General features: G+C 34.0%; 1 protein-coding gene across 1 annotated transcript in view; it reads right to left on the reverse strand.

Moving 5' to 3' along the window:
- Positions 1–1,646: 1,646 nt before the first annotated feature.
- Positions 1,647–15,713, reverse strand: part of LOC110030436 (protein BTR1) — a 60,051-nt gene continuing 45,984 nt past the window's right edge. The window contains exons 5-8 of the mRNA XM_020733149.1: positions 9,025–9,140; positions 4,332–4,463; positions 2,069–2,130; positions 1,647–2,004 (exon numbers count right to left, since the gene is read on the reverse strand). Of these exons, the coding sequence (XP_020588808.1) occupies positions 1,917–2,004; positions 2,069–2,130; positions 4,332–4,463; positions 9,025–9,140 (398 nt within the window). The 3' untranslated portion in view covers positions 1,647–1,916. The remainder of the gene's footprint in view (positions 2,005–2,068; positions 2,131–4,331; positions 4,464–9,024; positions 9,141–15,713) is intronic.

The raw sequence follows: 15,713 nt of genomic DNA on the forward strand, positions 1-15,713 counted from the left end.
AATATTAAGCTAAAAAATATCCGGATATTCTAAGTTAAAAATTAAGAAGTGTCTATATGTCTATGCCGAAGTCGAACTATTATGTATTTATATTTTTTGAACTACTATAAATTTATGTAAATCGACATCCTTTTACATGGGGTTGCTTGAAAAGAGGCTATCCTCGCAAAAATAAATAAATATTTGACGCCGTTTAAAAATACATACGAAACAAATTTAAAATATTTAAATTGAGGGCCATAAAGCATGATTTGTTGGAGCGTCAAGTGGGATCAAGAACATGATTTTCCGACTAAAATCAGCCGTCGTGTCCTTAATACACCATCAGTGGCAATTTTTAATATTTGATTTAGAGGATTTTACATACGAGAAAATTTTGCGTGCGTCTTACGTAGGCTACAGAGAGGATATTGGAGGTTATATCAGTATTATACCATTTATAACATCCCTATAACTAGCTATAACCTACCTGTAACTAATAAGTTCCACACTTCTATTTTCATATATTTGTAAGTTACATGTAAGAGATATAACGAGGATATAACCCTCAATACCTTTCCGTATAACCTACCCGACGTATGCAAAATTTTTTCCTTTACATACACAACACTCAAAATTTTTCTATTTGCCTATATATATCACATTAAAGCTTTCATAATTACAAATCTCATATAAAAAATAACACTCATTATCACCTTTTAATAGTCAAATTAATCTTTTCATCCATAAACAAAGTATTATGTGTATAAAAAAGAGAGGTATATCCATAATAATTATCAAAATTTCCCTTTAATTTAATATATATTGCTGTAATGTTAGCACCTTTAATAAAAACGAAAAAATAAAACATGAAGATTCACATATTTACCACACAAATTTTATTTATTTACACATCCAAAATCCAATTTTTGATATTTGAACTTATAACATGATAGATTCATAAAACTATAAACGAAAAGTTTTATTTCACTGTTAAGTTAATAAAAATTGTATTTTTAATGTAATATTAAAGATTAGTGATATGCATGTATTTTTAGATGTTAGATATGTAAATATAAGAATTGTGATACATACGTAAAATACTGCCAACATTTCTTATGGGCTATTCTAAATTGACTCGATGGGGAACAATAGTTACTGCTAGTTTTTATCCACTGTAAATCCTCTATTTTATTTTATTTAGCAGTAATTACAGCAAACCCTTCCTGTGAGCAACATACAAGCAGAGCATAACATAAAACATCCCAAAAAAGCCAGTTCTTATCACATCTAAGAGTTACTTTTTACATTTTTACCACCCAAATCTTTCATATCACATACAAAATACCATTATTTTAATTTTTAAATAGTGGAATTCAGCTTTTCATGCAGGATAAAATGGCATAAATCTAAGAAATTGAAATTCAAGTGTTTAAACATGTAAATACATAATAATTGAATGGTATGCATGTAAATCCTCCTTAAAATGAAAAAAAAACTGCATTTGCTAAGATTTCGACCAAATATTTCAGGAAAATAAAACAAAATCCTGCACAGTTACTTAAATAACACCTACTTTTCTGGTTCAGATATGAAACATTTCAAAACTTATTGATGGCAGGAGAATTCAGTATAATATATATATCGATCATTTAGAAAAGTGGGACTAAAAAATTCAAGCCACAAATTTGAATTTAAAAGCTTTAAATTCGTATAAATTCAACAGCATGAAAAGGCTTACCATCTCAACGGTCAAAAAACAGAACCAATACAACAGTACAATCTCAGCTTTATATATATTTCCACCCAATGTGCGAGTTTTTTTTCATGTCATCCGACAGAAATTTCCGCAAAATCTCATAAAACCAAGCGTGAGAAAATCCCCAAAAGCTGGAACCGGATAAGGATGACAGAAGCCAGTCAACAGGCACGAAATATCACCTCTCAGTATTAGCGGAAACCCTCTGCATTATCAAAGCCTCAGCTGTACGAATCGCTTCCGGGGCTCCAGTAATTGTTACCTTTCTGCAATGGGTATAATATATAAATATCATTTATATGAAGGCTTTAATGAAAATTAGAATATTACCTATCTGAAGTGCCAGACATGAAATCTCCTCTATCTGAAATTTTGATCTTGGCACCGCTAATCTGCAGAATACAGGCAAGTCTGTGACTTTGATTGTTTAAGATTCAAGCTGTTTTAGTATATTTTCAAATAATTTCATGCAACTAAGGAATAGAAGAAATGTGCCATAAGATAATAAAAGGAAATCATCAACGAAGATTATTGATCGTTCATACAAGTTGTTGAACAAGCTTGGAAAGAAATAGATAATGTTTTGGAGTTTCGGTGAAAAAGATGAGCAGACGTCAGTCATCACTCATCACACTAACAATATATTGTAAAATAGAACTTCAATTTATGGTTCTTCAATTATGATGTACCAACATTAATTACAAATAAGTGCGAAATATCCGACATGCACCGGACATTGACAAGCGTGCTACACGTGTTGGACACATGCCGCGAGTCCAATTAAAAAACAAAAAAAGAATTTTCACGCGAACATGTCCTAAAATGTTACATTTAAATTTTATAAATAGTAACAAAATTTATAATAAAATATCAGATTTTGATGATTTATGTTGTGCCAAGCGACTGATTTTTCTTTGAATGCAATATTCAAAATAAAATATTATTGATCATATTTTTAAGTTTTTATTAAATTTTGATTACTTGAGGTTGTTTGGGATCAATTTTTGCTTTGTCTTTTGTTTTTTAAAACAAAAAAATAAAGAAAACAAACAGAAAAAAACAATATTTCTCGATTTGTTTTTGTTTTATTTCTTAATTTATATTTAAACTAAACATTGTTGTTTTTAAAACACCCAAAAAACAAATAATGTGTTTTTATCTGTTCCTAAAACAAATTTTTTTTCTGCGACCAATCAGACCCCGACCTTGCCCTTGATATCCTCCGCTGAACTTCCCTCCCAACCTGGTTAGCACCACTCGCCCTCAACCTACCACACCATGCTCCACATATCAGTTACCTCCTGCTGCTTCTGCACCGCCAAATCCCTATTTTCGACGTCCTCTCTAGCGCCTGCCCTCCTCATCTCCCCCTCCCCAACCACGCTATCGATTTTTGCTGCTCCAAACGCCGCCTCTTCTCCCATGCATTTGAACTTTACAAGCTTATGCTGCACTCCATCGCCGGTCACCCCTCTCTTGAGACATTTTCCCTTCTCGCAGTTCTTGTCAATTGATTTGGCAAGCCCCCAATTTGCTACATCTATCTCTGTTCTGTCAGTTACAACTGGAGAGGACACTGTATCTGTCTGTATAAAGGAAGGCTTTTGGCTGGCACATGCATCTATTATACCAATAATGAATCACTTTGAGGATATCAACAGATTTTTTATTGTTGACTTGAGAGAAGCTTATTTGTGATTACTATCTTGAATTTGGCTTGTGTTTTAATTGCTCTGATGGAATAAGGAATACAAGGATGTCAGGGGGCCTTGATATCTTTCTAAATGTCAATTATGTCAATGAATTTTTGAAAAAATATAGTTTTATTTTTAAATATAAAATACTCAATCAAACATATTTATTTAAAAAAAAAAAGATAAATCATAACAGTATTAAACACGTTTTCTAAAAATAGAAAATATAAAATAAAGTTAAAACAAAACAAACTAAAAATAAAAATAAAAATAAAAATAGGAAACAAAAAGTAATCCTAAAAAGGGTCTTTTTTGTTGTATTTATTTTCACAATTTTTTAATTTTTTTCTACTATCTTGATTTATGAATAATATGACAATTAGTTATATTTTAGTCATTCTTAAATATCATTATTTTTTCATACTTATAATGTTCGGATATTTATTTATTTATTTCATGTTCATTTAACTTTTGTATACATATAGATTATTTTAAAAATTGATTATTATTATTAATATATACGGTGTCCTATATTTTCAAAAAATAGTCGCTTTCGTGTTGCCGTCTATGTATTGGTGCATCTTATTTCTTCAAAGAAACCTTTTTTTTTTTTTTCATGATACTCAAATTAGTAAGGCCAAACTATCCATCAAGAGAAACATTTATAGGCATATTGACATTTATTTTTGGCCTATATCATGTCCTTTAAGCAGACCTCTTCTAATAAAACATGTCACCAAAAAGATTACTAGAATGTTAACCACTTTGTTCTCACAAAAAACCGCCACAATAAACAAAAACTAAACAGAATATACTCATATGTTGCATGTTACATGAGGAAATCTAGAATGTAAAACTTAAAAGCACTAAAAAGATTTCATAGAAAGGAAATTACCAACCTGAGTAATTTCCATAATGTTTCTGCCTCCACGACCTACTACAGCTCCAATATGTTCATCTGCCACACCGAAGGTCACTGAACTTCCTTGGGCATCGGCGGTCCCCGCAGGTGACCTTGCAGAAGTTGCCCCCTGTTGGTGAAGTTAGAAAAGAATATCACTGTGTAATTAAATTAAGAATAGGAGCATCAACATACACGCCACCCAATACCTATGAAGCTCTATATCTAACACAAACTTTGATTTTTACATTAATACCACCCAAATCCTTCAAATCACATCAAAAATACCATTTTTTTTTTACTTTTAAAAAGTGAAATACACCTTTTCAATATAAGACAGCATATGTATGTAGAAGTAAAGTTTAGTGTTAGATATATGTAATTACATAGGAATTGAGTGGTATGTATGTAAATCTTCCTTAAGAATATCACGTGAGTCTAAACAAATTAAAATTAAAATCTAAATTAAACTATGGTAACAGATTTTTGTTAACATGAAGGAGACAACAGTAGCTGTAGAAGAAGCTTATCAAAATGTCAATGAAACGAAACAGTGTAACAGTACTTTATTATAATTTCATGTTAAACAGATCTACCAATGTGAGAAAGATATGACTTCCGCAAATACGTCCAGTTAATAAAAAAATGAATGAAATATTTTAAAACGTCGAGGAAACATAGGGAAATCTTTATTTGTAGGGAAGGGCGACCCAGACTTTTAGCTTGTTTGAGAGGATGTCAGGTGGATTTAAAGGAACCAAAGAAGGGCAGAGAAAACAAAAGTCACATAAAAGTAAGGATACTCAGCCATCCCCCCTCACTGTTTTTTTGTATGGTAAATAAGATATTATTTCATAAACCATACTAACATATTTCAAGACATATTGCAGCCAAATTCAATTATGCAATCAAATTTTGCCATATTTATAAAAAGGGACTATTGTAAGCATGAGAAGCCAAAGATTAATAGATTGAAAAATTATTCTTCTCAAGCAAGATTTACTCTTAAACGACACCCTAACCTGTCTGAAACTGTTCTTCCTCTGCAATTAACAAAGAACTCCATATCTACGAGTAGTTGCCTCCTACCGAGCGAAGAAAACAATCTTCCTAAAATCATACTAAGAATTCTACCCGATTACAAATAAGTTTAGAAATATAAAACACAAATTGAAGAATAAAGTCCTTTGTGAGTTTCACACTTCCTCTTCCTTCCACATATGAAAGAGAGTCATGTGTGGTTCTAGTTGCAACCTGATGCTTGTAAGAATGGAAGGACTGGAAAGCAATCATATCACATGTTATGTGATTTGATGCTCCAGGGTCTACTATCCAAGGTTGATTCTTCTAGTTGAGAGCAACAAGTGCAAATGGAAGACTATCTTGATGTGCTAGAAAGCTAGTAGAAAGCTCAAAAAATTCTCAGAAGCTTTTGAAGAGCTTCAAGTTGTTCCTTACTGAATAGAATATGTTCATGAGGTTTGTTTGCCTAATTGATGTTGTGTTTGTTTGATTTTTCCCATCACCTGACTTTATTGGGCTTCCAATCAGCAAGTTTCCCATAAATTTTCAAGCACTTCTCCTTCAGATGACCAAGCTTATTGCAATGTTCACACCACGGTCTGTTCTTCTTTGATTTATTGTCCTGAGATGATTTGTGTGTATGAAAGCCAAGTTGTCAACATTTTATCCAACAGAATTATCTTTCATCATGAGTTTGCTCATGTTCTATCCCTTGGTACTTCAACAAAGACTTCACAAATTGAGGGAAGAGTTTTGGTCCCAATGATTCTTCCTCTGACTTCAACTAGTTTTTTGTTGAGCCCTAGAAGGAACTTGAAGGTCCTTTTTTGTTCAACAATGGCTTTGTAAAAAGAAGAATCTTGTGAGCACCTATATGCGTATGTTTCATATATATCTAGTTGGAGCAAATATTTGAAGAGAGTGTTGAAGTGTTGAGTAACAATCAACACACCATGTCGCGAGTGTTGTAATTTAATTTCAATCTCAAAAAACTCAGAAGTGTTGTCAACACTTGAATAGGTTTCCCTTGTGGCATTCCATATTTCTTTTGTCATTTTATACAAAACTAAATTTTGTCCAATTTCTATGGTTATGTAGTTGGCAAGACAAGATATAACCATGTAATCCTCAATCTTTTATCGCCGATGTTTATGATCAGTAATTTTTTTGTGCAGGATTTTTCTCGATGAGTTGATCTTCTCCTTTACCACAAATGTACATAAAGACTGATCGAGAACATTGGAGAAAATTAGTGTCATGCAGCTTGCGATTGGTGATGCGAGATAAGATTTCAAATGTTGTAGAACCCAAAATCCTAGGTCCAAATTCAGAAATAACTTCTAAAGACAAAGAAGCAGCTTTTATGTTATATTTGTTCGTCATGATGAGTCGTTTTTAGGAGCTTTGACAGAGATTTCCACAAGATAAGCTGTCAGGCATCAATGCGGGATTCCAACTAGATTAAAAAACTGCATGTCAGTGACTCAGAATTGCTACTTGAAAAGAAAATTGTATGTCGTTAGCACAAGATTTCCAGAAGAGAGAGATTATTTGCCAAAAACACAAGATTTCCATTAGATAAGAAAATTCAAACCGAATAACGACTATAGGGAAGCAGCCGTAATCGCATCCTGTAGGGAAGGCCCGATTAGGATTTCCACTGAATCCAACCGAATAGCGACTAGAAGGAGACCCGCAAGAGAATTGTGCCCGGAAGGAGTCACACATAGGAATTGCTTCTAGAATCGTGCCTGAGAATCTAGGGCTCTAGCATAGCTGCAAGGAGAGGCCCGACAATAATAGCAGAGGAATTTAGGCTAGTTGGAGGAATTTCAAATGCTATAGGGAAGATTCCAAATATAGAGAGGCCTTGACGGCTGAAAGAAGGGCTAAAGTTTGTTTCTTTGCTCTGATACCATGTAGGCTTTAAGACAAACTTTCTTAGAGGAAAAAACTCTTTAATTTCTCACTAAAAAAATAACTAATGTAAATAGAAGTTAAAGTAAACCTCTTACAATTAGAGGAAAATTCAAAACATAATAAACAGAAAGAAATAAAACACAATACTGAATAATTAAGGGAGAATAATTTCTCCCCGCATATGTAACGACGGATTCATGGTTTCCTCAATGAACCTTACTTGGACAACCTTAGAGTTTGCCCAACAACCATGTGGTATTAGTTAATTAATCTTAGGGCATACTGTTCAACGAAGCCTTGGTGTGCTCGATGCCCATCTATAACTTCTTGGTCTGGCAAACCAAAAGGCCTAGCCTTCTCAATGGGTTTGGGCGACAACCCCACAACTCAAACCAACTTGGTACGACTAAACAAACTTTAAGTTGTGACATAAAACCGATGCAATAATAGAAGACATCAAACTATTCATAAGATCGGAATTTTCCAAAGAATATCTAAAAATGATATGAACTCTAAAATGTTATGCAATACAGCTACCATCTACTAATAATAACTAAAACTAGTTGGTTAGCTCAAAATCAAGAAACGGTTTTTATGAAATGCCATCGGGAAAATTCCCATAGAGTTATCAAATCAAATTGTGTATGATACATGGACACGCATCACACGGGAGGTAAGCAACTGGCACTCTTTTTTCATAGGATATTCATTCTCCAACCAAAATAAAATAAAATTAGGAAATGACTGCCCACAAACAAGGTAATGAAGGAATTCTCAAAAATGTCAAAAAATCAGATAGCAAGCATCATTTATGCTTAAAAATTGATGGATAAAAAGAATAAGGACATGACAAAAAATAATATTTGATGTCCTATAAATAAAATCCATACCCGTTAATTAAAAAACAAATGCACATTTAAACAAATTAATTTTATGTTCTGAGAAACAGGCGTCCAATCCTAGATCTTTGGCGATGAGATATCTATATCTAATATGTTCAATGATCAACATTGCACTGGAGATGAAATATCTATATCTAATATGTTCAATTATCAACATGACATTCCAAGTATTATAAAGAATCAGTGAAAACAGGGTAATATAAATGCACATGTACTTAAAGTTCCAAGATTGCAAATCTCACTTCTGAACTTTTCAATTAAAACAAAGAGTTCAACTCACATTAGAATACAAAGTTTGTGGTTTTAGAGCACAAAAACAACAAAGCAAGATAAACTATGTTATTATCCATCCTTGTTAAACAGCAATTGACTGTTTAATACAGTAAAATAAACCCCTCTACGTCAGTTTAAAAAGTCTTCATAATTCTTCTAATCAGTCCTCACGCAAGATAATTTCTGCTGTATTATGGAATTCATGTCAGAAGGAATCTAGGAACATGGCTAATTAATAACATAGATCAACCAAAAAGGCCTTGTGGCCACTACTTCAAATATCTAAATTTTCAGTTATTTAGATTAATAACAGGGTTTAAAGCCGGTAGGTAAGATGAATGCAAATGTAATTCATTTTGAAGTTCCTAGGGTCACCAGTATAACTTGGACAAATTGGGGTGGGATAAATGCTAAATAACTCGTCATCATTCACATGTAATAAACATGAAAATTTCATAATTATGAAAGATAGAATATTAAAACCTGAAATTCATATATTTTACTAATCACATATGCGCAGCAGGAGGAAAGGCAGAAAATTTCATATTAGAACATGCAATTCATATATCTAACCTTGGAACCAGTGTGTCTTCCTCCAATGCCATTAGGCCCGTAATTTGTTGCATTATAAGACATAGAAGGTATCACGTAGCCAACAGGAGCAGCGGGGAAGGCAGAAAAATTTGCCCCTGACGTTGAATTTTAAAGAAAAAAAGTTCAGACAATCTGACTTGAAAAGGTTAAGCCAAAAAGACTAGCACAAAAATGTGGATCTCGTAAATTTAAACAGACTTCGTAGCAAAATTCTACCAAATATTTTTAAATAGCAGACAGAAACATAGAAACAAGACAATGCACTTGCATGGTTATGACTTGAAAAGAAAAAACTAGCACCGGTTAGATGTTGAAGTACAAAAAGTAGTAATAAGATATTCCATGTCAAATTGCAAGCAGCGGTAGATGTGTGGACTGGTTATTTTTCATTGCAATAAATGGGCAAGACTAGCTGATACTGAAGATAACCTAAAATCACGATAGAAAGGCAGATTTTTATTATTCAAAACAACAGGGTTACAAAAAAGACTCAAAAAGATTAGAAAACACAACAAAACACCAAGATCCCGCAAGAGCCGGATAAGACATCCATGGACAGCGACGAGAACTGACGGGATAATTGACAGTAGATGGGATGGGAGAAGGCTAGGGTCTTGTTAGTGGCTGTGAGTGGGAGGGTTTTGCGGTTGGTTAATAGCAGAGGAGAGTGGGCCTGGTTATGGGGGAGCCCGGGAGGTAGGAATTGCAGGTGGGAGAATGGTAGGCCTGGAGGGGTGCAGCAGATGCAGCAGGAGTAATGTAGTGCGTGGAAAGTGCGGCAGGCTGGTGGAGCAGGTTACGGCAGATCCCGGGCTGGAAAGGGGACTAGATGGTTGGAGGAGAGCGGTAGGGAATGTGGGCGACACAGGGAAAGCTGCAGGGTGGTTATGGCCGAGAGAGGGAAGTAAGTTTTGGTGAACCGGCGGTCAGCAGGAGGAGGGGCTGGAGGCTGGAATCAAGGAAGAGGGACTGCGGATGGAGAGTGGAGGAAGGATAACTATCCCTTTCGGATCGAATTATAGACGGAGCGCCCCTCAAACCCTTGAAGAAGATCACCATCTCGGACGAGTTATAACTGGAACACCTACGTAGAGAAAACAACAATCTTCGACAAGCAGGACAGAAATCTGAAATCAAGAAGGCAAAAACTGAACCCTAAAATAATAAACAACATATTTATAATAAGATAGGACAAAAGGGGGAAGGGGTGGTATTTCTCACCCAATAGCAGCCGGCCGGTCTAGCCTCCCTGCTGGACTGGTCCCTTGGCCGAACCAACTGGTTCAGCCATAAAAGTCCAGCGTCACTAGCACTCACAATTTAAGAGGTTTACAATAATAGATTCAAGGAAAATGATGGTTTAAATTGTGAATGGTTAAGAACCTTTCTAATATGCCCAGAAGCAGCCCGGAACATCAGAAAAACTGCATGAAAACTGATGTTTGCATTTGCAGAAGTAATATATATGGTGTCAAATAAAAAAAAAAAGAAACTTGAAGAATAGCGAAAAATAAGTGATGCAAGATATAACAGTCTAGAGTTTCCACGAAAATCGCGCAAAATCACACACAACAAATTGAGGTTCAATAACTATGAATAAACAAATATTGCATTTCCTGATGAAACCAGAAAAAAGAGAAATATATGTCAACTACACATTTAATTAACAGCTTCAGCCGAAGAAAAATCTTTGAAAAAAAATGAAAAATGTAACAAAACACAATTTAATCAAGACTCATACAACAATTAAAAAAATACCAATCACAATATATTTGACCAAAATCAATTTCACTTGCCAATGAATCACAAAATATAAAAACAAAAAGTAACAAAAAAACACCAAATTAGAGATTTAAGCTTCACATCAGCACAAAAAAAAAAGAAAAAAGAAAATAAATAGCTTCCCCTAAAATTATCAATAAAAACTTGCACAACATTCTAAAATTTATATCCAACCATTCCAAAAACTTGACATAAAAATTTCTTTAATCAATAGTTCTTTGTCCATGCCTCGAAACTTCTAAATAGTTATACAAAATAAATTAGAATAAATCGTCAGCCCAAAGAGTTGAAAGTTCACTGGCAAAATAAGAAACGCAATTTGTGAGTCCATCTTAAGTAACAATTATATGCAACATTTTGGGATGGAACCGACATCCAAAGAAATACTCAGAAGTTTGAATCACAAGGGTTGCAAGGTGAGCAAAATAGCAAATTACAACTGAAAACTTCCTAAAAGAACTTTGCTGCAAATCATAATCAGCAAACAATAGAATAAAATGACAAATGACAAATGATAACAAATGAGATAAAAATCATGAAAGCAATTCGTTGAAGCACATATGCATTTCCACATTTGGTTTACTCAGGATACTCGAGTAACAAATCGGATTATCAATCAAATTCTTTGAATGCTATGATTTGAATCTCTTTCACATCTATTAATTGTGGTATGTCCATGAAGACTACCAAAAAATCATGATTGGATATACCACCATTCATCCAACTACTCCCCATTAATTTAATTCAAACATAAATATCAACTCTAAGCCTAAAACTTGAGAACCTCAGAACACAAGAGTACTATTTAGCTAGTAAAAGCGGTAATCAGCATAGAAAGCCTCGACATCTGGTCTAAAAAAACTTGATCTAACATTAGAAGAAATATGGTTAACTAAACCTAATCTATCCGAAGTAAAACAGTCTTTTCACAAGACTGAGGACGCTTGCGGGAAAGAGAGTGGCCTATTTTTTGAACTATCAAAATAGCATAAAAATAAATCTCCAATCATGGTCAAATAGAATGATCTAGCATTTAATGAATCTCATCATCTCATCCCTTTCAGATATAGTTGTGCAATCCATCCATTGAATTAGTCTGCCTCAAATTCATGAAATATGCAAGTTCCAAATTCTATCTATAACAGTTCAAACCCTATTAAGTCCCTATCTCAATCTAGGAAACCCTATCACAAAATCTATATACCATCCCACTTCTTCTCATAAATAGACAATGTCTACAGTAGAATACTCAATTGTTATTGCATAACTTTCACTATCTAATGAAAATCATAACCTCTGCAGCATTTTCTTCAATCCAAGCCACCAAAACATCATCATCAAGTGTTTATATATCTGACTGCTAGTAGTGTGAACGCTATAATCCGCATGAGCCTGTAAAATCTCCTTTCACCAACCCAAATAATTGATAACCCATAAACAACCTCCACATCTTACTATGCCACAGTCATCAACAGTTACTTATGCTCACTTTCTTGGCTTGGCTAGATGAGTCAATTTCAGGTATTTTTAGTCATTTTCTAAGCTCTCCAAATCCTCTCCTATGAGGTTAATTGAAAAGTCATGTGAGATAAATAGCCTTCATGCTAGGGGTGTAAAGAATTGAGTCAAGCTCGAGCTACAATCGACTTGAGCTTGTTCTTGATTAATTAATAGTCTCGAGCTTAATATCATGAGTTCAAGCTAGTTCATTTACTATAAGTTTCAAAAAGCATTTTTGGGGTGTACTCAAGGCGTGCCCTGGGGCGGAGCGTAAGGTCTTCCGCACTAAGTCCATGAGGGGGGCGTATACACACACGGGGCTTATGCCCGGGAAGTATTGGAGCACAAAACGCGCTCACAGAGCATACACCCAACCTCCCATTTGAATAAAAAGGGATTGAAAATACCACATTCTAAATACTTATTCGATTTGAGCCGCACGCCGTCATCCACTATTAAACCCAACCCAACCCAACCAAGCCCGCAGTTTGAACTCGATTTCTCCTTCTTCTTCCTTCCACTCCTCCGCACAGTAACTGTGCACTTACATCCTTCTTCTTGCTTCGACTTCGCATCATCCGCATCATCCTCTTCTCTCACATGCAAGCTCTCGCGCGCAGGGTTGGACAGGGCTTCTCTGCATTGTCTTCTCCCGCACTTGCCCGCATTTTCTCACTCGCACTCCCGCTACATCGTCTTCTCCTGTTCTCGCCAGAAGTTTGTGATGTTTTATGCTACTATATTTGTGGCTACTGTAGTATAGAAAGTAGAAACATTGAAATTATGTGTCTTTAATTTATCATTTTCTTGTAACACATTTCTTTCGTTACTATAATAATTGTGTTGCATTTGTTTATAATCTCACTATAGCTGCTACAATGAACCGCAATTTTTTTTCTTTCATGTTAAAATTTTGCTAAAGATCACTCTAGCTACAATATATCACAATTTTGTTTTTCCTGTATGCAATTTGCTAGAGGTGGATTTGATCTTTTTTCTTTTTAATGTGTTAAGTTAGTTATTAACTACCAGTAATGGAAGAGAAGGATTGTGTGGCCGGCAGTAGCCAAACTAGCAAGAAAGACTTTGCATGGCAATATACAACAAGCATGCCCAATAAAAAATAATTTCGATGGCAGTTTTGCATTTCAGTGTGTAGTGAAACAATAAACAGGATCAAACAACATCTTGCAGACACACACAAGGGCATTAAGCCATGTACTAAAGTCCCTACTGAAGTTCAAGAGAAATGTAAGAAAGCATTAGAAGAAGAAACAAAAGTTAAAGCACAACGTGACAGTGTCTTCAATGATATTAGAAGCAATGCAACAAATATTGGTGAAGATCAAAATGCTACAAACTCATCATTAGTTGACTCATACTATAGGCCACCTAGAGTTAGAGGTCCAATGGATTCTTTCACCACAACACAAGCAAGAAATTCAACTCTAAATTCTAAGTGGAAAAAAGATGAAAATAAAGAAGCATGTAGGACAATTGGTTGTTCTGTTACTCAGCCGAATTGCAGTTTAATGTTGCCAATGACCCATATTACATGCCTATGTTTGAAGCGGTCGCTAATTTTGGATCCGGTATTACTCCGTCTATAATGCATGAAATGAGAATTTGAATACTCAAAGATGAGGTTACTACAATCAATAAGATGTTAGATGAGCGTAAAAAGGTATGGAGTAAATATTGGTGTTATATTATGTCATACAGTTGAACAGATGAAACTTTGATTAATTTTCTTGTGTACAGTCCGACTGGGACTTTTTTTCTTAAATCTGTGAATGTTTCTAATGCTATAAAAACTAGTGATTTACAATTCACTTATTTGGATGACGTGATCGAGGAAATGGGAGAAAAAATATGTTGCAAATTATAACAGATAATGGGTCAAGTTATGTGAATGTGAGTAAAAAAACAAGGAGAGAAGACTATTTAATGGACATCATGTGCAGCACATTGTATTGACATAATGTTAGAAGACATTGAAAAGTTGAAGATTCATGAGAGCATACTTGCAAAAGCAAAACAAGTTGTAAAATTTATTTATGGGCATACATGGGTTCTAGGCTTGATGAGATCTTTTACAAACGAAAGGGAACTTGTTCGTCCAAACATCACACGGTTTGCTACGACATAGTTGACCCTTCAAAGCATTTACAAATAGAGGCAACCACTTCAGACAATGTTCTCGTCAGAAGCTTGGTGTTCTAGTCAATGAGCAAAAAAGATGAAAGGTATAAAAGCTCGAGTTGTTATTTTGTTTGATCCACATTTTTTGGGTCATTTTGCTTATTGTATCAAAAGTGCTATGTTGCTTGTAAATGTTCTAAGAGAGGTTGACTCAGAAGAAAGGTCAGTCATAGGTTATATTTATGAGTTAATGGATTCAACAAAAGAAAAAATTGTTTTTAAGTGTGGGCATAATGAAAAGATGGACTTATTTGGAAAAAAAATTGATGAAATATGGTAAGTCTAATCTCATAAACGAGTAATGCAGCTGGTTATTATTTAAACCCTCAATTTCGCTTTAAGGATAATTTTTCTAATGATGATGAGGTAAAAGAAGGGCTAATTGCTTGTATGAACTGGACTTGTATGATAACTTACTATGAGAGTTTTGGAATAGAGCTGCTATGGATTCAAGAAAGTTGAGATCTCTTGTTGATTGGTGGATGAGATTTGGTGGGAAAACATCTAAGTTAACGAATTTTGAGATTCGAGTTCTTAGCCTCACATGCAGTTCATCAGGTTGTTAAAGAAATTAGAACACTTTTGAATCGATAATATTTTTTTATTTCTTCAAAGTTAAAATTATTACTATTTGCTTTCATAATCACCTCTTAAAAATAATATTCTTTTAACTTGGATTCATACCAAAAAAATATGAAATAAGGAACAAATAAGTTTCATATTTACATTAAATTATTCTTTACATGAATAAGCATTCTTAATTTCTTATAGCAAAAATATCCTAAATATTTATGAGTCTTTTTGTTTGTGGATATAATTTAGGCAACAATGATAATGAGAAATAAATTATGAATGCACCAGAGATTGAGTATGATGATGACTTCAATAAAGTAGACAAGGAATGCAGAGAATATGAATGACATAATTGCAATTTGTATACAACTATTAGTGAAGAAGAAGATTTTGATGATGAGTTTGAAGAATGAATAACCTTTAAGGATTGAAATCAAATGATCGTAAATTTATTTTTTTGGGCCAAACATCTTTACTAATATTTAGATGTTTCTATTTTTTTTGTGGATTTTTACTAGTATCATGAAGATTCTAATCCTAAAAGACTTGTTTTGTTTGTGTTTAATTTTTTTATTATGAACAAATAGTTTATTTTTTCATTTATATATATA

This window comes from Phalaenopsis equestris, unplaced genomic scaffold, assembly GCF_001263595.1.
Source record: "Phalaenopsis equestris unplaced genomic scaffold, ASM126359v1 Scaffold000717, whole genome shotgun sequence".
Classification (NCBI taxonomy): Eukaryota; Viridiplantae; Streptophyta; class Magnoliopsida; order Asparagales; family Orchidaceae; genus Phalaenopsis; species Phalaenopsis equestris.